This window comes from Chiloscyllium punctatum, chromosome 25 (genome assembly GCF_047496795.1).
Source record: "Chiloscyllium punctatum isolate Juve2018m chromosome 25, sChiPun1.3, whole genome shotgun sequence".
Taxonomy (NCBI): Eukaryota; Metazoa; Chordata; class Chondrichthyes; order Orectolobiformes; family Hemiscylliidae; genus Chiloscyllium; species Chiloscyllium punctatum.
The window spans coordinates 76,057,785-76,082,156 of record NC_092763.1 but is presented as its reverse complement, the minus strand read 5'-3'; the positions used below and the strand labels follow the sequence as shown (position 1 = coordinate 76,082,156).

The 24,372-nt window shown below is 42.5% G+C and overlaps 1 protein-coding gene across 2 annotated transcripts in view; it reads left to right on the top strand.

The window, feature by feature from the left end:
• The window catches only part of LOC140496074 (uncharacterized), a 192,762-nt gene that overhangs the window by 153,232 nt on the left and 15,158 nt on the right, over positions 1–24,372 (top strand). For both annotated transcript variants that reach the window (XM_072595586.1, XM_072595585.1), the window contains exons 6-9: positions 607–675; positions 12,088–12,288; positions 16,675–16,783; positions 22,248–23,810. In XM_072595586.1, coding sequence (XP_072451687.1) covers positions 607–675; positions 12,088–12,288; positions 16,675–16,783; positions 22,248–23,810 — 1,942 coding nt within the window. The remainder of the gene's footprint in view (positions 1–606; positions 676–12,087; positions 12,289–16,674; positions 16,784–22,247; positions 23,811–24,372) is intronic.

Here is a 24,372-nt window from a genome sequence, read left to right as displayed (position 1 = left end):
ATGTGAACAGTGTGTGTTACTCCATAAGCAAGTGGCAGACATATAGTTTGTTGCTGCTTTTAATTTGTACATCATTTATTTATTTATTAATTATCCATTAACTGGATGTGGGCAGCACAGGCTTGACCATCATTTATTTCCCATTCATCGTGACCTTTGAGAAGGTTGTGCTGAGCTGAACCATAGGAGTCCTTGGGGATGCAGGGACATTGACAGTGCTGTTGGGAAAGGAGTTCGAGGATTTTAACCCAGCAACACTGAAGGAACTTTCCAAATCAAGATAATATGGGGCTTGGGAAGCAATTTGCAGATGTTCCTTTGCTTTTGCTGTGTGTGTTCTTCGAGATGTAAGAGGTTGTGTGTTTTGAAGGTGCAATTGGAGGAGGCTTGGTGAGTTGATGCCGTGCATCTTGCAGACAGTACACACTGCTACCACTGTGTGTCGATGGTGGAGGGAGGGAGTGTTGTAGATAATTAACATTAATATGATGTTACCTTCATCAACTATTTGATGGCCAATTGCCTCCAACCCTGCAGGTATTTGCCAAAATAAAAGCATGTTCACTTCTATCCTTGACTAACCACCTTTCTCATTCTTCCCTCTAGTCTGCAGCCTCTGTGGAGAGACACAGCTCTTTGAGTTTAGGTGGAACAGGAAGTGAAGATGAAGAGCAGGTAAACATTCAGTTGTTCTCTTTGGAGCAGGTTTTAATGGAATCATAGAAAGGTTAGAGCACAGAAGGACACCATTTGGCCTGTCTCATCCATATCAGTTCTTTGCGAGAATAACTCATTGACCCTACTCCCTTACCCTCTCTTATGGCCTGGATAATCTTCCCTCCTTACCCAGTTATTCATAAGTTACCCAGCATAAGACCATAGGATATAGGAGCAGAATTAGACCATTCAGCCCATCAAGTCTTCTCCATCATTTAATCTTGGGTGAAATGTTTCTCAGTTCCATTCTCCCCATAACCCTTGATCTGCTTATTTATTAAGAACCTGTCTATCTCTATGCACTCAACTGCTTAATATCCACAGCCTTCTGCAATAATGCATTCCACAGATTCACCATCCTCTGGCTGAAGAAGTTCCTCATCATCTTAATTCCATAGCGTCATCCCTTCACTCTGAGGCTGTACTGTTGGAGTCTGACCTACTATTGGTCAGTGTTCTATAAGTTTCAGTGAGATCCCTCCCTTGTCATAAAATTTTGACAGCGGGGAAGCAGGCCCTTCAGTCCATCAAACCCACACCAACCTCCGAAGAGCATCCCACCCAGAGCCAACCCTCTGCCCTGTCCTGCATTTCTCATAGCCAATCCAACTAACCTGTACATTTTTGGACTGTGGAAAGAAACCCATACAGAAACAGGGAGAATGTGAAAACTCCACACAGACAGTCACCTGTGGCTGGAATCAAACCCAGGTCCCTACCGCTGTGAGGCAGCAGTGCTAACCACTGTGCCACTCACCCTTCTAAATTCTATTAAGTTCAGATCCAAAATCCTCACCTGCTCCTCATATGACCAGACCTTCAGTCCTAGGATTGATCTTGTGACCGTCCTCTGGACCGCATCCAAAGCCAGCTCATCCTTCCTTACATACAGAGTCCAAATTGCTCACAATGTTCCAAATGCAGCCTGGCCAGAGCTTTGCACAGCCTCAGCAGTACATCCCTGCTGTTGTATTGTAGCACTCTGGAAATGAATTACATTACATTTACCTTCCTAAATGCCAACCGAACCTGCATGTTCCCCTTAAAAGAATCCTGAACTATGACTCCCAAGTTCCTTTGTGCTTCAGATTTCCAAAGGCCTTCCCCACTTAGTCTACACCTGTACTCTTCCTATCAAACCATGTAACCCCACCGTACAGTCCATTGGTAAATGCTGGTATCACTGCCCTTGGCCTTTCTCTAGGGACAAAAGGTGTGCTGGAAAAGCACAGCAGGTCAGGCCACATCTGAGGAGCAGGAGAATCACCATTTCAGGCATAGGCCCTTCAGCCAGGAACTTGGGTGGGTCAAGGTGGCTGAGAGACAAATAGGGGGTGGGGGTGGGGGGAAGGTAGCTGGGAAGGAGATAGTCAGATGGAGGTGGGGGGGGGGTGATGGTAACAGGCTGGAGGGGAGGGTGGAGCAGAAAGGTGGGAAGGAAGGTAGACAGGTGGGACAGTTCAAGTGGATGGTGCTGAGTTGGAGGGTTGGATCTGGGATGAGGTGGGGAGGGGAAATGAGGAAACTGGTGAAATCAACGTTGATGCTGTGTGTTTGGAGGGTCCCAAGGGGGAAGATGTGGCAGTCTCCCTCCAGGGGTCGGGTGGCTTGGATTTGATGGACCTGTTTTCCACTTGCTCCTGCCTAAGACCATCAGCTCCTGAATTTCTAATTCCTTCCATTATTACATTTAGGCCTGATAATTCCAATGTACTTTCTCCCATGCAGGACAGCCAGACTGCATAATTGTCTTTCTTCCTTGCATTAAACAATATTCCTCTTGTGTTAAGGGAGATAACTGGGGAAAGTTTTATTAATATGCATGAAATCGGCTTTATCAAAAATCTGATTTAGGCTTGATTGTTTGACATTTTATGGTATTTTGTCCATCCTTAAAATAAATGGAAACTATTGTCGTCACTTGGTAATAAAGAACATGAGTATTGTTGTGAAAAGAAAATGTGTCCACGCCTTTCATCTTGCACTCATCAGGATATAATTGCAAGAATGCCAAATTAAAAAGGGAACTGCATGAGAAAAGAATATAGGCTGGTTGGCAAGTCTGCTTTGATTGATCAAGTGTTGCAACAGGAATGAACCAGGTAATTATTGCACCCCTACTCATAACTGAGCTTGATCCCATTCCTACTTGATTTCAGCACTTGTGCCTTTCATCAAGGGTCACTAGGTAATAGGGAACATTGGCTGATTTTTCTTCTTTCTGAAGTATGTAACATTGTGTACCAAATTTGAAGAGAAAAGGCCATCAAACAACAGTGAGGTTTTATTTACAAGCAACTGAATCAGGGGAATGGAAACTATTGTAGACATATTGATGCTTTATCCACAACATTAAGATATATTTTAGAGATCATTCAAAATTAAATTAAGTGCTAAAGAATAAATTAATGCATTCACAGAGAATAAACTATCAATTGTGATGGGAGTGGCGAGAAAAGTCAGGATTTTGCAGATTGACTGCACCTTTTGGAAGTGTACAGATTATGACATGTCGCTATTTGAGCATCTTACATTGGATGTAAGGAGTAGCACCATTGACTAGCTTTTGAACAATTGCACCAAAGCCATTTCTGATTCCAAGAGGATTCAGAGCAATATTCCTTCAGAGTGAGAAAGAAGGTGATAGGAATGTCTTAAGTATATGTGTGTTGGGAAATCATGTGACTGCTACTCAGTGCCATGTGCTCTTGGAACATTTGAGAAAGGACTTATGCCCCAATGTATATTCAATCCAATATCGACAGATCTTTCTTGTTACTGACCGAGGTGTGTTGTTTAGTTTCTGCTGTATCATGAAGTGACGGTGGCTGATAAAGGGACAATTATCTTGGGTATTACATCTCTCTTGGTGCTGTCAGTCCTTTTCAGGGCACCTGGCTTAGGGACTTGCCTCTCTTGACTGTAAGAGCTATTTAAATGTTACAGCATGGGGTAAACCTTAATTTAAACCAGCAACACAGAAAAGATTTATCCTATGCAGTAATCTGAAAGTTCAATAGGCCAAGAACTAGTTAAAGTAAACATCAACAACTTTATTTCTTAAAGTATAACAGAATAATTAACTAACAGCTATTTACTCTAACCTATCTTTTACCTTCCCCTTCTATAATACTAGTCTGATAAAACTCCCGATTATGATTTCCAAAATATAACTTCTTATCTCAAAACCAGGCAGCTTTCATTCTTCTCACTGCAGGTTGGTCTTCTTTTCTTCTTCTTGGGGATTCTGTTTCACAGGTTACTGATCGATAAAGGTACCTTTTAAAAGAGTTATTTTTGAGGCAGTTTTTCACATGCTTGTGGCTTGGCAGTTCTCCACTCAACTGTTCAATTTCCCCCTGTCTTATACCCCCAGAATATCAGATTATGTCATTGGCTTTTAAGATTGTCAATATACTAAATTCAAACTGGCTTAGAGTTTGCTATTTTTTGTGGTATAATTTAAACTGATTGGTCTAATTCGAATCTGTTTCGTCGTTTCCAGACAACTAGCTAATCAAATTGTTCGAACAAATGTTACATTTTTTTTCAGAGTTCTTGGTTCTATCTGGTAGTTCTGTTGCTTTTAACTCTCTTAAAGGCACAGTACACTCACACCTTTCTAACATACAGCACCTGCTCAGTTTCTACATTTCTCCAGTCACCAGGGGTTCAGTAGGTACTTGACCCTGCTTTCTTCAAGGTTGAGAATCAGTTTTGATCCTGGCTTCCAAGGATATTGGCATTGATGAGTCATCATGTGGAAAATGCCACCATGAACTTGGTTTAGTGAATGTTGGATGGCATTTAAATGGCAGAGTATCACACCAGAAGGATAAGAGTTTCCATTTCATATATCACTTAAAAACCCAACTGATTGCAGATGATCTCCACTTCATTAATAGGTCATTTGCTCACCTTCTACTCGGTGAGATGCGCTCTTGTCTCTAAATCAGAATATCAGGAGGTCGACCCTCATTACAGGCACTTGAACATAAAAGTCTGGGTTGCCACTCGTATGCAATACTGAGGGAGTGCTGTTTGTATGTGCTGCTGTCTTTCAAATGAGATGTTAAACCAAGGGCTCATGCATGTTTACAGGAAGATGGTTATGGAACATCCAACATCATTATTTTTATGACGATTGGGGGAGGAATCACTTTCACTGTCCTGGTCAACATCTATCCCTCAATCAACACCAAACAAGAGAAACAAATTATTAGGTGTTATCACTGTGTTGTCTGCGGGATCTTGCTGTGCAAACATTGGCTGCTGTGTCTTCAAAAGTGCTTTGTTGGCTGTAAAGTTTTATATAACAACATATCTTGCCACAACAATTAGTAATTTGTGTAGAATATTTGCTACTTCTGAAAGCAAGATCATATTTGTAGAAGGATAATTCTTGTCATTAGCTCAGGACCCCTGAGGTTTTTCAACAAAACTCTAGTGAGAAGGGACTGTTATATTTGGTCCTGACTCAGAATAGTTTCTGGCTTTCTAGACAACTTGGTTCTCATTTTGATTCAATGTGAGTCTTTCTTGGCAGGAATGAGCTGCTGTGGTATTGTGAATCTCAGCTGGACTTAATATATAAAATCTTAGCTATTACCTCTGGAGAGGAACATTCTATTTACATTTTAATAAAATGTTTGATTCAAATTTCATTCCTCAATTTGTGTTTGTCCTTCACAGTTGGTGCTATACTTTAAGCCTTACCCTTTGAAATCTGGGGTCAAAGGAGATCATTAATGGATCTGGTTTCAATGGGAAAAGTGGAATTGAGTATGGCCCACATTTAGTGACCCCAGTGGACCCCTGAAAATCATTTGGTCGTATATTGGCTTCGGATGATTATCAAACATTCAGGACAGCCACCTAAAATGCACACTTTGCACTTACTTGTGGAATGAAGGGCCTAATCACTATTAGGAAACCCTCAGGGAAATTGGCCTACCCTGATTCTGACCTTTTCCAAACAGGCTTTGTTGGAGTGTATCCAGTTAAACAACGAGCTTGCACCAAAAGGCAAGTAAAACATCATTAATCTTTCTATACGATGTACAGATTTGGACTCCTCACTATAGACACATGCTTGCATTGGAGATAGTTCAAGGAAGATTCACTGGGCTAATTCCATGAGATGAAGACTTTGTTTTATGAAGAAGAGGTGCAGAAAGAACACTCCCACTCATGGGGCAGTATTGAACCAGAGGAACACAGTTTATAAATGAATGACCTCCCATTTGCAATGGAGATGAGGAGGAATGTCTTCTCCTCAGTGGATTGGTAATCTTTGAAATTTCTTCCCCACAAAAAGTGGGTGCTGGATGCTTGAATACATTCAAAACTAAATCTGGCATTTTATTGATCTACAAGGGAGTTATCTTCTTTTTAATTCTTCCACAGGATGTGAATGTCAAAGGCAAGGTCAACATTTCCCTAATTACCTTTGAGAAAGTGTTGATGAGCCATCATCTTAAACAACACCAGGTTATAGTGCAATGGGTTTATAATGTCTAAATTCCACTTTGGAAATAGAACCGGTCTGACTCAAGATCGGGATACAGACAGACTGTAACCTCACACTTTTAATGCATTGTCTGAGATGAGATGTCACCTTTTCTTATAAAACCTTAAGTGGTCTTGAGAAGGTGACTTAAAAAAAGTTCTAGGATTTACATGTTATTGCACCAAAACCTGCAACCCATTCTAAACGATGAAAGACTCAATAGTCCAGGTTTGTTCAATCTGTCACTGTATGACACTAATCTTTTGCTATAAATTCTGTGTCTTATGACCTTATACTCCACAACCACCTGATGAAAGAGCAGCACTCCTAAAGCTAGTGTGCTTCCAATTAAACCTGTTGGACTATAACATGGTGTTGTGTGATTCTTAACTTTGTCCATCCCAGTCCACCACCGGCTTCTCCACATCATCATCTTAAACTATTGCAGTCCATCTGGTGAAGAACTCCCACAGTGCTATTTGGAAGGGAGTTCCGGGACTTTGATCCAGTGACAGTGAAAAAACAGTGATTTAGTTTTGAGTCAGGTTGGTTTGGAGAGTGAATTTGCAAGTGATGATGTTTCCATGCATCCGCTCCAAGCCACATACCATCCTGACTTGGGCACTATAAATTCACCAAACAACTGGCTAAAAGTCAATTTCAGTCAGTTTGACGGAGAGTTTCTTTACATGAGCTCGGTGAATTATCTCTTCCAATTGTCAGCATGTCATTCTGTTAGGTGTTGTTATAAACCAGACTAGATCCCCTCAAAATATATTAAGGAGGTAGCCAGGACGCTGACGTTTTCTTATTTTAAAGGCACTTGTGAAGAGGCTGTTCCCAATGCAATGTGACTGGTCAAACTACTCAGTGTTCAACAAAACACAATTTATTTAAATGCTGTCGTTAAAATACAGCCAAAGAAAGGGGAAATTAGAATAAATAAACTCAGTTGGAAAACGTAACAGAATAACAGATACAGTAACTATTACTAATTTACTGTTCCAATATAGAAACATCCCATAAATACATCCTTTGGCAAAAAAAGTAAAATTCAGACACGCATTCTCACATGCAGTTCTCCAATCCAGGTGGAAAACATCAAGAGAAACTTCAAAGAGGGTAGCAGCCAGGAGACAGTCACTGAAGCTTCTGACTCTTTTGAAACCCCAGTAGCTTCTGATGTTACTCAGAAGTTCTGGTTTGTGAAAGCTGGCCTCGCCCATTCGGGCTGCATTAACAAAAAAAAATCTCCAATGCCTCCCAAGCTGTTCGCTCAAGTGGTCTTCATTCGACATTTTTTCACCTTTGACTTACAACTTCTCTTAAAAATACCAGACCAAAATAGCCTCTTAAAGTGACAGCATCATCACAGTGTACATCAGGACTCAATGCAGCCACTCTTGAGCTATCTAGCATTCCACCAATGCTGGAATCTTTCAGGATTCAGACCCTTTAAATCCCTGCTGTGTACTGGTCAGAAGCTGCCATTCACAATGTGTTGCTCCCCAGTTCAAAAGGAAGTGGCTGAGAAAGGGAAGCTGACACCCTGCTTGGCCAACAGGGCACTGGAGGATCTTGTGATGGAGAAGAGGGCCATCTTCTTCTCTCAGGAATCACAGAGGAGACCACTGCTCGAGACCCTACCAGCCTGGTCTGGAGAAATGCCAAGCGATGCAGGAAGAAGGTTCATGAACATTTTGGTTTCCTTTTCTGAGGGAAGAATGTTCTTGCTGTTGATGGAGTGCAGCAAAGGATTTCCAGTCTGATTCCGGGGATGGTGGGACTGATGCATGAGGAGAGATTGATGAAGTTAGGATTGTTTTCACTGGAGATCAGACAAATGAGGCGGGATCTCATCAAGGCTTATAAAATTCCAACAGAAATAGACAGGGTAGATGCAGCGAGGATGTTCCCGATGGGTGTTTCCAGAACCAGGGGTCACAGTCTGAGGATTCAGGGTGGACCATTTAGGATGGAGATGAGGAGACATTTCTTCACCCAAAGAGTGGTGGGTCCATGGAATTCATTAACACAGGAAGTAGTTGATGTCAAATGTATTCCAGAGGCAGCTAGATATAGCACTTGGGGTGAATGGGATCAAAGGTTATGGGGAGAAGGCTGTTGAGTTGGACGATCAGCCATGATTGTGATGAATGGCAGAGCAGGCTCAAAGGGATGAATGACCTCCGTCTGCTCCTATCTTCTATGTATCTATGTCCTTCTGTCCTCCACAAGTCATAAGATCTGTGTAGAGATCTGCATTCCATCACTTTAGCCAGTGGTGTTTAGCACCAATGGCAAGATAACAGGGAGATGACCTTTCTCATTAGAGACAAGGTGATACCATTAGGAACCCAACTAGAGAAGGAACCACATTGGGGGCCCAGCAACCTCCTCTCAGGAAACTTCAGAGATGCCCAGCTCCTCCACCTCTACCTGTCCCTGAAATCCTCAACCGTGAGAGAGTTCAAGCTGAGGAGGGTGAACCTGTCAGAAAACATTCAGTATACCTGGGCCCTCGGATCAAAATGCCCTTTTCAGGGTCACCTATCCAAAACACTAAGGAAAACTGGCTCCCTCCACCCAGCTATTGACCCTGAGATTGCATCTAGACATAAGACCATAAGACCATAAGACATAGGAGTGGAAGTAAGGCCATTCGGCCCATCGAGTCCACTCCGCCATTCAATCATGGCTGATGCGCATTTCAGCTCCACTTGCCAGCGTTCTCCCCGTAGCCCTTAATTCCTCTAGACAACAAGAACCTATCAATCTCGGCCTTGAAGACATTTAGCGTCCCGGCTTCCACTGCACTCCGTGGCAATGAATTCCACAGGCCCACCACTCTCTGGCTGAAGAAATGTCTCCGCATTTCCGTTCTGAAATGACCCCCTCTAATTCTAAGGCTGTGTCCACGGGTCCTAGTCTCCTGGTGGAAAGGAAAGGGAAAATGAAGCATTCTGGGGACTTAGAGATAGCGCATATGGAATTTGGTTGTGTATGCGCCATCACATTTTTAAAACATGTTAAGTTTTCATAATCAGCTGTGTGAGTAATTGTACACAAATGGCAGCCCAGTGGCTCGGTGGTTAGCACTGCTGTCTCACAGCGCCAGGGGCCCGGGTTTGATTCCCACCTCGGGCGACTGTCTGGGTGGAGTTTGCACATTCTCCCCGTGTCTGCGTGGGTTTCCTCCGGGTGCTCCGGTTTCCTCCCACTATCCAAATATGTGCAGGTTAGGGTAAATTGGCTGTACTAAATTGGCCATGGTGTCCAGGGATGTATAAGTTAGGTGAATTAGTCAGGGGTAAATATCGGGCAATGGGTCTGGGTGGGTTAGTCTTTGGAGGGTTGGTGTGGACTTGCTGGGCCTAATGGCCTGTTTCCACGCCATGAGGATTCTATGAAGGTAAATAGGTTAGCCATGCTGAGCATCACATGATCCTCTGTTGGAATAACAGGCATCCTTCAAATAGTGTGAAACTTTGTCCTGATTGAACCGATGTTGTAAAAGCTTGCATCAGTTTGTAACTTTATCTTTTATTGAATAGGAAAAGTTTAAATAGATCAAACTGAGAAACCACATTTACAACTGGGATTGTACCAAGGTTGTTGACTTCAAAGGCCTCAAGACATTTAGTGGCAAATGACTTCACACTTCTCAGCTTCATTGAATGAGGTTCAAAAAGAGCCCTTTCTACAAGTCAAGTAAAGAAATTAAATTTGCATTTTTGAGGACTGTACTAGTATTGTAGGTGTGTTGTAGCACATTTGCTGCTGTTCACTGCCATAAATAGCCTGAACTGGGAGGCATTGAGGTAGAGTGAGTTCTGCTGTAACGCGGTAGTCTGTTCTCATGCAATCCCATGAGAATGTTAAGGAAATTCTGTAATAGCAGCATCATTTAAAATAAACGTTCGTGCTTTAGAAACAGTGTCCCCAGTTCGTCAATCACGTTACAGCAAATTTGCATGAACAAAACACTCATTGTAGCAGAATGACCTGTATTCTCCTGTTGCAGAGCTCCTGCCCCTCTCTAAGCATCTGGATGATGGATTCCAGAGCTTCCCTTCATCTACGACATTGATTAAGTCTGTGAGTTGTTCACTGCTTCTCCTTCAGGCCATCCTCAAGGATGTAGAGGGGTTGAAGTAGCAAGTAGAGTTGAGTGCATTTGGTGTACGTATGGAATCTGACACTCAAGTTTCAGATGATGTAGTGAAAGGGCACCATGCAAATGAGAGGTTGGAGGTGGGCTAACCTAGATTTCTCAGAGGAGGAGAACCTGAGAAATAAAAATGTTAGGGCAGGAAGAGAAAACATTGTCAATGGTAATCAGGTCGATGATTGGATGAATAAGAGTCTCACATAGCGTGGGCAATGGAAAAGAGTTATAAAATCAACCATGCCAAAGGCAGCAACAGGTTCTTCCAAATTTATTCACAGGTGTAACCCTGTGCTGTTGTCTACTTCGAGTGTTCCCATTATCAATCAGCGTGACTGGGAAGTTTTACCAAACGAGTTCATTGCCATCCCCACCATATGCCATCACACAGAGTTTATGAACAGAGTTGACTCTGTCCTTATACTGAAGAACAAGATTGTTAGAAATTACATATACTGTGTCGATAATTGAGAAGGCAAGAGCATTCAAACAACCTAGTCAGCTTGGTATTGATTCTAAGTATGCCCCATATCAGTAGACATCAAGTATGATATGCCCCAATTATTAATATTATGCAACTTACCCATTATTCTACATCAAAGAGCATCACCCCTTTTTTATAAAGCAAAGTGTCAATTTTTGATCTTCTTGATATTTTGTGGGATCTTACTTTGCATACACTGATAGCTCACATTGTTTACATTACATGTCTGCTTCATGACAGTCACTGTCATGTGACCATACTTTATTTGATGGCCCATCTCTTTTTCATCAAGAATATGATTTTGAACTATCAGGTGACTCCTTATTTATTTCAATTCCTTTATTGGTCAGTGCATTGAGAATAGGAGTTGTGAGGTCACATTGTGGCTGTACAGGACATTGGTTAGGCTACTTTTGGAATACTGCATGCAATTCTGGTCTTCCTCCTATCAGAAGGATGTTGAGAAACTGAAACTTGAAAGGGTTCAGAATAGGTTTACAAGGATGTTGCCAGGATTGGAGGGTTTGAGTTTTAGGGAGAGGCTGAATAGGCTGGGGCTGTTTTCCCTGGAGTGTCAAAGGCTGAGGGGTAACGTTATAGAGGTTTATAAAATCATGAGAGGCATGGATAGAGTGAATAGACAAGGTCTTTTCCCTGGGGTGAGGGAGTCTTAAACTAGAGCACAAAGGTGTACGGTGAGAGGGGGAAAGATTTAAAAGAGATCGAAGAGGCAACTTTTTCACACAGAGGATGGTGCATGTATGGAATGAGCTGCCAGAGGAAGTGGTGGAGGCTGGTACAATTGCATTATTTAAAAGGCATCTGGATGGATATATGAATGGGAAGAGTTTAGAGGGATATGGGCCAGGTGCTGGCAAATGGGACTAGATTAATTTAGGATATCTGGTCAACATGGACAAGTTGGATTGAAGGGTCTGTTTCCTATGACTCTATAACTGCTGCTATTGAGAGGTCACATTCAATAACCATCACTCAGTCAGCAACAACTAAGCAGATTCACTCTGGCTGTAAGGATAGAGAAAAGTGTTTTGCTAGTGCTGTTGGTGTGGGAGTGTATCACTGAGGTAAATTAAGGGATTCATGTGAAATGTGACCCATGACTATGGCAGCAAAAAAATCCCTGTCTTTACAACAAAATAATTCATTGTAATGAAAATCTGATCTGGCATCTGTATTTTTCTCTTTCAGATATCCTCAAAGCCTTCTTCCAGACCTCTGAGTCCCCTCTCACCACTGGCTTTCATGACAACCATCTCTGACTCACTTCCTGTTGACTTCAGCTCCCCAGCTAACCCTTTTGCCTGCCTGGATAACTCTGCGGCAAAACACAAGATTGCTGTTAATCCTCGCAGACAGAAGTTCTTTGCCAAACAGAAGAAGCCAACTATTGTAAGAATGCACTGTCCACTGACAACAAGAAAAACAATAACCAGAAACATATGAAGCAAAGACATTGTAAATAAATTCAACACATTGTGAATCAGAATGCAAATTGTGACTCTGAATAAATCTATAACTAACCTTATCAAATCTATTTGAAAAGGAAAGGAAAACACAGTTGCTTTTGTTTGTTTTACCCAGTTAAAGTAAAAAGACAACTGACCCAATAAAAATTGAGTAGAAATGCATTTGTTTTGTATTTAAACCAGGCAGCAATTTGTTCTTAGTGGCATTCATAAGAATTACTAGCAGGCATAGGTCATTCCGTCCCACAAACCTGCTCTTCCTTCATCATTGATCTAACTTTGGTGTTAACACCACATTCCTGCTAACTGCCAATAAGGGTTAGCACTGCTGCCTCATAGCACCAGGGACCTGGGTTCGATTCCTACCTCAAGTGACTGTGTGGAGATTGCACGTTCTCCACTGAGTGGGTTTCCTTCGGGTGCTCCAGTTTTCTCCCACAATCCAAAGATGTGCTGGTCAAGTGAATTGGCCATGCTAAATTGCCCATACTGTTAGGTACAATAGTCAGGAGTAAATATACGTTAGGGGAAAGGGTCTGGGTGGGTGAGTTACTCTCCGGAGAGTCTCGTGGGCATGTTGGGCCGAAGGGCCTGTTTCCATATTGTAGGGTGTCTTATCTAATCACTGTTAATCACAAATCAATCTTAAGGATATTCACTGATGTCACCTCTGCTGTTCTCTGGGAAGAAGTTTTCCAAAGACTCATGAGCCTCTGAAATAAAAAAAAAATCAGCACTTCCTTGTGCCAAAATCAGAACACAAACCTAATTTAAAATTATAATTGTGAGTTATTCAGACAAAATCATTTCTGGCATTTATTCCCAATCTATCGCTTCCCATTACTTCATTTCCAGGATTTGCTTCCTCAGTACGTTTCTGGTTATTTTCTTAGCTGAATGTGTTTGAAGTGATTGTCTACATGTTTTAATTTCACAATCTGCAGAATTAAAGCCAAGCACAGGTCGGTGGGTGAAGGCAGCCACAGTTACATCCATTTGGGTTTTCTCTGTTTCATTATGATTGTGAAAAAGATTATGCCACTATGGGAGTTCCCAGGAACCAGCAGAGGAGTTGAACGAGCAAGTGGCTAGGTAGAGCTGGATGTGCTCAGCGTATGAATGCAACCTGACACTGAATCTCAAAGGAGGAGACCTCTAGAAATGAAGGTGTTGGAGCAGGAAAAGGAACCATTGTCGATGATAATCCAGTCAAAAAATGGATGAGTGAGAGTAGAATGACAGTCTGTGGGAGAAAGTGAGGACTACAGATGCTGGAGAGCCAGACTTGATAAACCATGGCACTGGTAAAGACACAGCAGGTCAGGCAGCATGCAAGGAGCAAGTGAGTCGGTGTTTCAAGCAGGACCATTCTTCAGGAGTCGGGGAGAGTGAAGGGGGCTGCAAGAAAAATGGAGGGTGGGAGGTGGAATACGGCTGGGGGAAAGGTAGGTTGGATGGCAATGGGCGGGTGAAGGTAAGAGGTGATGGTGATAGGTCAGTGGAAAGTGAGAAGCAGGTAGGTGGGAAGGAAGATGGACAGGTAGGTCAGGTCAGGAGGGTGGACTTGACTTGGAGGGATGGGGTCGGAGGCAGGGGAGATATAGAAACTGGTGAATTCAGGGTCTGTGCAGCCTCACATCATATGGACAATGAGAAAGAGTCGTATAATCAACCATGTCAAAGGCTGCAAACAGGTTTTCCAAAATTCATTCTCAGGCTGTTGGTTTCATTGGGAATGCCTAAATTATTGCCCCAGAGGGCAGTTAAGAATTAACTACATTGCTGTGGGTCTGGCATCACATGTGGGCATCAGTAAACCAGATGGGATTTTCTCCTAAAGGTCAACAATGGTTTCATGGTCGTCATTAGATTCTTAATTCCAGAGTTTTATTGAATTCAAATTGCACCACCTGTCATGGCAGGGTGCAAACTCGGATCTCCAGAGCAGTACATGGGTCTCTGGATTAGGTGTCTAACAATAATATCACTCAGTCATCACTGTACCTGAGAACTCTGTGGGCCTTTTGCTGAGATATTTGTATCATCGATAGTCACAGGTGAGGTGCCGGAAGACTGGAGGTTGGCTGACATGGTGCCACTGTTTAAGAAGGGTGGTAAGGACAAGCCAGGGAACTATAGACCAGTGAGCCTGACATTGGTGGTGGAAAAGTTGTTGAGGGGGAATCCTGAGGGACAGGTTTTATGCATATTTGGAAAGGCAAGGACTGATTAGGAATAGTCAGCATGGTTTTGTGCATGGGAAATCGTGTCTCACAAACTTGATTGAGTTTTTTGAGCAAATAACAAAGAGAATTGATGAGGGCAGAGCAGTAGATGTGATCTATATGGACTTTAGGGAATCCAGAACTAGAGAGCATAGATTAGATCAGATTAGATTACTTACAGTGTACAACATAGGTTTAGGGTGAGAGGGGAAAGATATAAAAGAGACCTACAGGGCAACTTTTTCACGCAGGGGGTGGTGCATGTATGGAATGAGCTGCCAAAGGAAGTGGTGGAGGCTGGTACAATTGCAACATTTAAGAGGCATTTGGATGGGTATATGTATAGGAAGGGTTTGGAGGGATATGGGCCCGGTGCTGGCAGGTGGGACTAGATTGGGTTGGGATATCTGATCGGCATGGACAGGTTGGACTGAAGGGTCTGTTTCCATGCTGTACATCTCTATGACTCTGTGACTTCCTCCCTTGAGAAGTATGGGAAGGAGTGCAACATCTGTGTCATATTTGCATAAACTGGGGATGTCAAAATGCCACCAGTGGAGACAGCTAGTTATTGCCTCTGTAAAATGGAGGGGGATGGTGACACATTACCTGAGCTGAGTCCACTCCCATGCGAGGGGAGACTTCCAATTTCAGGCCACCTCCACCATTAATACCAATGTTTGGGCTTTTGTCTCATTAAAAACTGAGATTGTGTATACCTCATTAACCGTTTTCCAACTTGCCGTGCCACCTTCCTCAATTCATGCACGTAAAGCACTCTCCCCACCAAAAAGTATTATATTAACAGCTCTCACACACAGGCCTCGTGTGAGCAGTCGTGAACAGCTTTAGCAGCTCTGGCAATGATTTTACACAGGAAAAGCTACGCGGGAAAAGTAACTGCACAGGATTCAACATGGGTCACAGTCCTGTTTGGTCAACTGAAGCTCATTATTATAATTTTAAAATAAAATTATGCTCTTGATATCTTCAAAGTGGTGCACAATAGTACATATAAATCTGAATCAACCCAGTTTAAATAAACATTGAGTTTTCTGCAGAAGTGTCGATGTCAGTAGGAATTACAAACTCTTGTAAGCTGTATTCAAATTGAAGTGACAACAGTTGCACCCCGCTGTTAGCTGTTTTCTGTGGGTTGTGTTTATATATAACTGTGTTGAAATAAGAACAGGTAATTTTGCAGAAGTACCTTGTTAATATTTTCATGAAGATGCAAGATTAAAGAGTATTTCCATTTCCAAATTTCCAACTTACGTAGTTGATATTCACTGTCATCAAGTGAATTATACAATATCTGTCAGGAAAGAATTCTCTCTTCGCAGAAATATTCTTAAAGAAATATTACCTCAATATTCTAAATTAGATTATATTAGATTACTTAGAGTGTGGAAACAGGCCCCTCAGCCCAACAAGTCCACACCAACCCGCCGAAGCGCAACCCACCCATACATTTACATTTACCCCTTCACCTGGGCGGCACGGTGGCACAGTGGTTAGCACTGTTGCCTCACAGCGCCAGAGATCCGGGTTCAATTCCCGCCTCAAGCGACTGACTGTGTGGAGTTTGCACATTCTCCCCGTGTCTGCGTGGGTTTCCTCCGGGTGCTCCGGTTTCCTCCCACACTCCAAAGATGTGCAGGTCAGGTGAATTGGCCATGCTAAATTGCCCATAGTGTTAGAGGTAGATGTAGATGTAGGGGTATGGGTGGGTTGCGCTTCGGCGGGGCAGTGTGGACTTGTTGGGCCGAAGGGCCTGTTTCCACGCTGTAAGTAATCTAATCTAATCTAATCTAACACTACGGGCAATTTAGCATAGCCAATTCACCTGACCTGCACATCTTTGGACTGTGGGAGGAAATCGGAGCACCCGAAGGAAACCCACGCAGACACGGGGAGAATGTGCAAACTCCACACAGTCAGTCGCCTGAGGCGGGAATTGAACCCTGGTCTCTGGCCCTGTGAGGCAGCAGTGCTAACCACTGTGCAATGAGAAAAGATAGTTCTCTACGAATTAATATTTAAATACACATAAATTAACATGCATAATGTTATTTTTCCTCCAGAGAGAAGATTCAAAGATACCCAAATTTATTTTGCCTGGAAGTAAAGATGAAAAGGATCCAGTCATGTCCTCTGCCAGTGATTTACAGGCTGAAAATAAAGAAGAAATTGGTATGAACACTTTTATTGCCATCAGTTTTAATTACTATATCCCTGAAGGAAAATACTTACTGGAACTGTGTTATTAAGATGCCACTGTTCAGAGCAAATCTTGACTCAACAAATTGCTTCGAACAGTTGGTAGCATTCTTCACAGTCAGAGGTTATGGAGTCATGCCTCAACCTACATCAAGAGAATCCAAGTGGGGAAAACAAAAACAGTTTTACACAAAAACTGCAATACTTGGAAATGAATGTACTGGTCACACTGGAGCTCCAGTTTGAGGGAGACAAAGTGAGTTGGACCTGTATACACCATTTGCAGGCTATGTTGCTTTCACACATAAGTGGAGACAGCAGCCTAATGTTACATTTTTCAAATGAGAGGTGACTTCCAAGGTTCTGGAAGGCCTGTGGTACAATGCAAAGGTGAGAAGTGGAGATGTGATGGACAGCATTCTTCCCCAGTGCTGTCCCCCTGCTTATGAATTGTGGAGTCGAGAGAGTGGTGCTGGAAAAGCACAGCAGGTCAGGCAGCATCCGAGGAGCAGGGGATTTGACGTTTTGGGCAAAAGCACTTCATCAGGAATGATGAAGAGCTTTTGGCTGAACTGTCAATTTTGTCCTGCTCGCCAGTTGCTACCTGACCTGCTGTGCTTTTCCAGCAACACACTCTCCACTCTCCACATCTGCAGTCCTCACTTTCACCTATGGATTGTGAAATCTAGCGTTGTGTTAAATGCCTGCCTAACCACAGGGGTTGCAGTTTTAATTTGCTCATTGTGTATGAAGTATTTTGAGAGGTTTCTGAGGAATGTAATGATATGCTATATAAATACCGGAATTTTTTCACTCATTTGTTTTGTGAGATATTTCTGTGAGGTGTTGGTGTGAATCAGGTCAAATCTTTATATTTATTAAATTTCACCACCAATAGCCAGTAGAGACCTGGCAGCAACGTGGCTCAGTGGTTAACTCTATTGCCTCATTGTGCCAGGCACCCACTTTTGCACGTTCTCTCCATATCTGTGTGGGTTTCCTCCCAGTGTTCTGATTTCCTCCCACAGTCCAAAGATGTGCAGGTTAGGTGGATTGGCCAAAGTGTCCATAGATGTGTGGGTGGAAGGGTTGGTGTGGACTCAATGGGCTGAAGGCCTGTTTCCACACTGCAGGGATTCTATGGCTGGTTATTAATTTGAACAGTCAATGTTCCTTTCTTGTTATCATGTGTTTCTGACTTGCATGACAGATTTCTGGGATTAAACCCATATTGTTGAATGCATAATCCCCTCCATAAAATTACTGTGAAGAACGGAATTATTAATATCATTCAGTAAAGACACCAGTATGCTGAATAAACCATTTGGCTCATAATGCTTATACTAGCATTTTCAAAGAGGCAGTAATTCACCTCCGAGCTCTTCAAATTCTATTCATCATCTTCAGGGCATAAATCAGGAGTGTGATAGAATACACACCACTTGCCTGGTTGATTGCAGCTCCAACAACACTTAAGAGGCTTGACACCATCCAAGACAAAGCACCTGCTTGTTTAACACCGCATCCACTGCCTCCAACGTTCACTCTTTCCAAAACTGACACATAATGACAACAGTGTGCGCCATCTACAAGATGCTTTGCAGCATCTTCCAAACTGGTGCCTAGAAGGACAAGGGAAACACCACCACCTGCAAGTTCCCCTTCGTGTTGTACCCGATCCTACGTTGGAAATATATTGCTAATCCTGCAGTGTTACTGGGTCAAGATCCTAGAAATTCCTCTCCGTCAGCACAGTGGATGCTCCTACAGCATGTTGACTGCAGCGGGTCAAGAAGGCAGCTCACCACAAAAGGGGCAACTGGAGAAGGGCAGCAAACGTTGGCTCAGCCAGCAATGTCACATACCATAATAAATAAAAGTCTTATTCAGTCAGATCCACTCCTTTGTTCTTTGCCCCATAATTTTCTTTTTGTTCACAAATATATAACATACTTCTTTTTAAAATGTTCTATTAGTTCTGCTCCCACTACTCTTTCGGGCAGATCATAAAAATTCACTGAATGAGAAAACTACCCTAATCTTACCTCCAGTTCTTTTGTCAAACTTCTAAATCCCGTATCCTCTGGTTACCAGTTTTCCTGCTGTTGGGGACATGTTTTCCCCATGACCCTATCAAAATGCATGTTCACTTTGAACATCTGTGGCAAAACTACCTTCATTCTCCTCAATACAGAGAAGTTCATCTCAATAACTTTCATGTCCACATTTGATTTTTTTGGAGTTAACATTCCTAAATTGAATGCTATGTCCATTATTTGCATGCTTCCATATATGACTTTTTTTTACTATATTCATGGGATGTAGGCATCACTGGCTAAGTCATTTATTGTCCATTCCTAGTTGCCCTTGAGAAAGTGGTAGTGAGCTGCCTTCTTGAACCGCTGTAATCCATGTACAGTAGGTAGATCCATATGTCGTTAGGGAGGGAATTCCAGGAGTTTGACCCAGTGACGATGAAAGACTGGCAAAATATTTCCAAATCAGAATGACAAGTAGATTGAAGGGGATCTTGCAGACAGTAGTGTTCCCAAGTATCAGCTGTCTTCGAGATGGTAGTGAGTTTTGAGAAGATTTGTAGCTCGGTTGAAGTTCTGGATGTAGGTTTGCTCGCTGAGCTGGAAAGTTCAGTTTTCGGACGTTTTGTCACCATTATTGGTAATATCATCAGTCAGCTTCCGTTTGAAGCATTTTCTACTTATGTGTTTAGGTTTCCTTGGGATGGTGACATTATTTCCTGTGGTGACATCATTTCCTGTTCTTTTTCTCAGATGGTAGTAGCCATGGGTTTAGGAGGCACAGTCTAAGAATATTTGGTAAATCTCTGCACAGCATCTTGTAGATAGTGCACACTGCTGCTACAGAGTATTGCTAGTGGAGGGAGTGAATGCTGATGGATGCGATGCCAGTCAAGTAAACTGTTTATTCTGGATGGTGTCAAGCTTATTGAGTGTTGTTGGATCTGCACCCATCCAAGCAAGTGGGGCGTGTTCACTCACAGTACTGACTTGTGTCTTATCGATGGTGGACATGCTTTGGGGAGTCAGGAAGAGAGTTACTTATTGCTTAGCGAGTTTTGAGAAGATTTGTAGGTTGGAGTTCTGGATGTAGGTTTGCTCGCTGAGCTTGGAGGTTCATATCCAGACGTTTAATCACCCTACTAGGTAACATTTTCAGTGGGCCTCAGGCAAAGCAGTATACATGATTCCTGCTTTCTGTTTATATGTTTGGGTTTCTTTGGTTGGTGATGTCATTTCCAATGGTGATGTCATTTCCTGTAGTGATGTCATTTCATGTTCTTTTTCTCAAGGGGTGGGTAGATGGGGTCTGACTCGATGTGTTTGTTGATAGAGTTCCGGTTGGAATGCAATGCTTCTAGGAATTCTTGTGAATGTTTCTGTTTGGCTTGGCCTAAGATGGATGTGGTATCCCAATCGAAGTGGTTTCCTTCCTTATCTGTATGTGAGGATACAAGTGAGAGAGGGTCATGTCGTTTTGTGGCTAGTTGGTGTTCATGTATCCTGGTGGCTAGTTTTTTGCCTGTTTGTCCAATGTAGTGTTTGTTACAGTTCTTGCACGGTATTTTGTAAATAACGATAGTTTTGCTTGTTGTCTGTATTGGGTCTTTCAAGTTCATTAGCCACTGTTTTAGTGTCTTGGTGGATTTGTGGACTACCATGATGCTAAAGGGTCTGAGTAGTCTGCCAGTCATTTCTGAGATGTCTTTGATGTAGGGGAGAGTGGCTAGGGTTTCTGGATGTTCAAAGTTTGGGAGAAGATTTGTAGCTCGGGTGCTCGTTGTTGTGGTCTGTTTGTCGAGCTGGGAATTTGTGTTGCAGACGTTTCGTCCCATGCAAAGACTGCACAAAACACTACATAGGACAAACAGGAAGACAGTCAACGATCCGCATCCACAAACACCAACTAGCCACGAAACGACATGACCAGCTATCCTTAGTAGCCACACACGCAGATGACAAGCAACATGAGTTCGACTGGGACAACACTACTATTATAGGACAAGCCAAACAGAGAACATCCAGGGAACTCCTAGAGACATGGCACTCATCCACAGATTCAATCAATAGGCACATCGACCTGGGCCCAATATACCGGCCACTGCAGTGGAGAGCTGGGACTGACAACTGGAATCGGCTGATACAAATCACTATAAATGCCGGAGGAAACATCACACAAGCGCTTCACAGGAGGATCCCAAGCACTGAGGATGTCACCTGGACAGGGGACGAAATGTCTGCAACACAAATTTCTGGATGTGTTTTGTCTGCTTGTTTGGGTTTGTTGTTGAGAAATCGGCGGATTGTGTTCATTGGGTACCCATTCTTTTTGAATACACGGTATAGGTGACTTTCCTCTGCTCTGCATAGTTCCTCTGTGCTGCAGTGTGAGTTGGCTCATTGAAATAATGTTCTGATGCAGCTTTGTTTGTGGATGTTGGGATGATTGCTTCTGTTGTTCAATATTTGATCTGTGTGTGTTGTTTTCCTGAAGTCTCACTAGAATTCCTAGAAGCATGGCATTCCAACTGGAACTCTTATCAACAAACATATCAAGTTAGACCCCATCTACCACCCCTGAGAAAAAGAACAGGGAATGGCATCCCCACCGGAAATGACATCACCACCAGAAATGACATCACAAACCCAAAGAAACCCAAATATCTAAATAGAAAGCAGGAATCATGTACACTGCTTCGCCTGAGGCCCACTGAAGCTGTTACCTAATAGAGTGATGAAATGTATGGAAATGAACCTTCCAGCTCAGTGAGCAAACCTTCATCCATTACTTATCGCTGTATGCCTAGCCTCTTACCTGCTCTTGTAGTTACTGTGTTATATAATGAGTCCAGTTGAGTTTCTGGTTAATGCTAACCCCCAGGATGTTAATAGTGGGAGATTCAGTGATGGCAGCACCATTGAATGATAGGGTGCTGTGGTTAGATTGTCTTTTATTGGAAATGGTCATTTTCTGGCATTTGTGTGTCATGAATGATTTTTGTGATTCCAAGGGAAGGTAGGTTTGTTGTGGTTCTGTTTGCCGAGCTGGAAATTTGTCTTGCAAGACAAATTCCCAGCTCGGCGAACAGAACCACAACGAGCACCCGAGCTACAAATCTTCTCACAAACTTTGAAGGTAGGTTTGGATGGGCAATGAGGTGATCTACAATTTGTTGAGTACTTGCTGTTCTGGTGCTTTAATGTGATATAATTGAATTACAAAACCAGCAGTGAAAGTGAAAACAATGTCCAACCAACAATAATAACTTTTGAACAAATGTCTTCTGAAGACTGACGGCAGGAATGTTTTCTCTGTTTAGAATTAAGTTTTTGAACATTAGTTTTATTGTCATAAAATTAAGTTAAGTCATTTATGACCTCTTTTCCTCATTATGTAACAGATCTCTTGGCACAATGCAATGACTTAAAGCATGAAACAAATGGAGATGAGTTTGTGGAAACTGTTTCTAAGAGTTCCAAAATACATGAGGTTCCTCACAGCCACAATCCAGAGCATGGTGGAAATGCTTTAGATCAGAATGAAGCTGTATTGCCTAAAACTACAAGTAAACAGACACTTGACCCAGAAATGCTCCTTACCTCTGATGGTGTACATAGTTCTGAGAAGCCTCCCAACATGCAAGTGCTGTCACCAGGAATAATGCTAATGCATAATGAAGATTTTAAATCGACTTTGGAGGAGTCTTGTATGGACAATGAAGAAAATGCTGTTCTGTCTCTTCCCATGTTACCAATGACCATTACTGAATCAGAAGAATGTTCAGAGGCAATCAGTCGAGCCAAAGGGGGAGCCTGTTTTGAGAATATGGAGGAGGCTGTGCACCCCATCAATGCCGACCCACCTCCATCAGAAGAAAAGATCTCAGCTGAAATACACACAGAGGGAAGTGAAGTGGGAAATGGTGGAAATGCAGTACAATCAGAACATGGCTCAATGTCTAAAGAAGCAAAGTGTAAGAGCTCTGTTGTACCTCATAATGATGCTTTGCACTTGTTCAAAGAGACAGAAGGACAGGAAGAAAATATCCTGACAGATAATTCAATAATGAGAGAGGCAGTTGACACGAGCTTATTAAATAACAAGGTAGGACACCAACAGGCTTCCAGTGATGAATTGACAGACAATATTTGGTGTATATCAGAAGTTCCACTTGAAGAATTGTTCATTCAATCTGAACCTTCTACACTGCAATTACTTGATGTTCAGGGACAGTCTGAACATTCAATACCCGATAAGCCATTACAGAAAGACAACAGGCTTGTGAATCAAGGTTCAGCCAAATTCTCAATCGCCTCTGCCTGGCAGAGGTCGTTATTGGAGGCCAATAGAAAGAGCGAAGGTTTGAATGCAGATTGTAGTCTTCAGGCACCACATAAACCTGAGCTTTGCAAGGAGAGTGTCAGTGAAGGGTCATCAAATCAAGGCACAGGAAGTCTCCTGAAATACCAACAGTTCTTTGATCAGCCATTGAAGATGAAATTCGCTGGAGCCAGACCAGCTGCTACTGAGAAGCCATGTCTCCAAAACATTACAAAACCGCAAACAAAAGCTGACTTAGATACCAAAGGAAACCCATTTGGTGTCAAACTCAGGAGAACCTCACCTCTTCTCAAATATTCAGGTGAAAGTAACTCCGAACATGTTGTGGTTGACAGCGAGCAGGCAGTGGGAAGTAAACCACATGCAGGGATACAGACCCCAACGGCTCAGGCAATTGGTGCTAGAGGCAGCAGACAGGCAGAGGCTGCCACAGTGAATACAGCGAAGGAAGACAATGACAAATTATTCCTGGAGAGTCACAGGAATAGATGCCGACTGCTGGGAAAAGCTGATTCAGTGGATGTCTCAACTGAGTTAGTGACACAAGAAAAGGACAATGCTCCTCAAGAGAAGACTGAAAGAAAAGATCGTCAAACCCAACTAGACTTCAGTAAAGCCTCAGGTATGGAATATCAGTTTGTCTTGACCAATTGTTTGGTTAATTGTTTCAGTGGTTGAAGGAGACTGCACTGATGGTGTTCCGGATAATAATAATGATCTGCTTCACTGTTACTGTTACTAAATAAGTAACACTGTGGTTGTGTTATACATTATCCTGATATCTATACAAACTGGATTGCTAATTCTATTTTGTTCGTTTGTGCCTGCATGAAACAAGAAACACTACCAAGTAAACATTGGATAACTACCAACATGACCTTTTCCTTTCCCTCTTTTCCCAATATTCCCTTCATTGCATCTTAACTGATCATCTCATCTACTTCATGTGGTGATAACGGCTATGTTCTCACCACTCTATAGGTAAAGACATTTCTCCTGAATTTCCTTTTAGGTTTATTTGTGACTACCTTATATTTAAGACCCCTTGTTTCGATGTCCCAAAATCTCTATATTGACTTGACGAAATACCTTTATCAGTGTAAAGATCTTTAACGGGAGGAGGTGTTGGCTTGGAGGGATTATTTTCACTAGACATATTAATCCAGAGACCCGGATAATTTTCT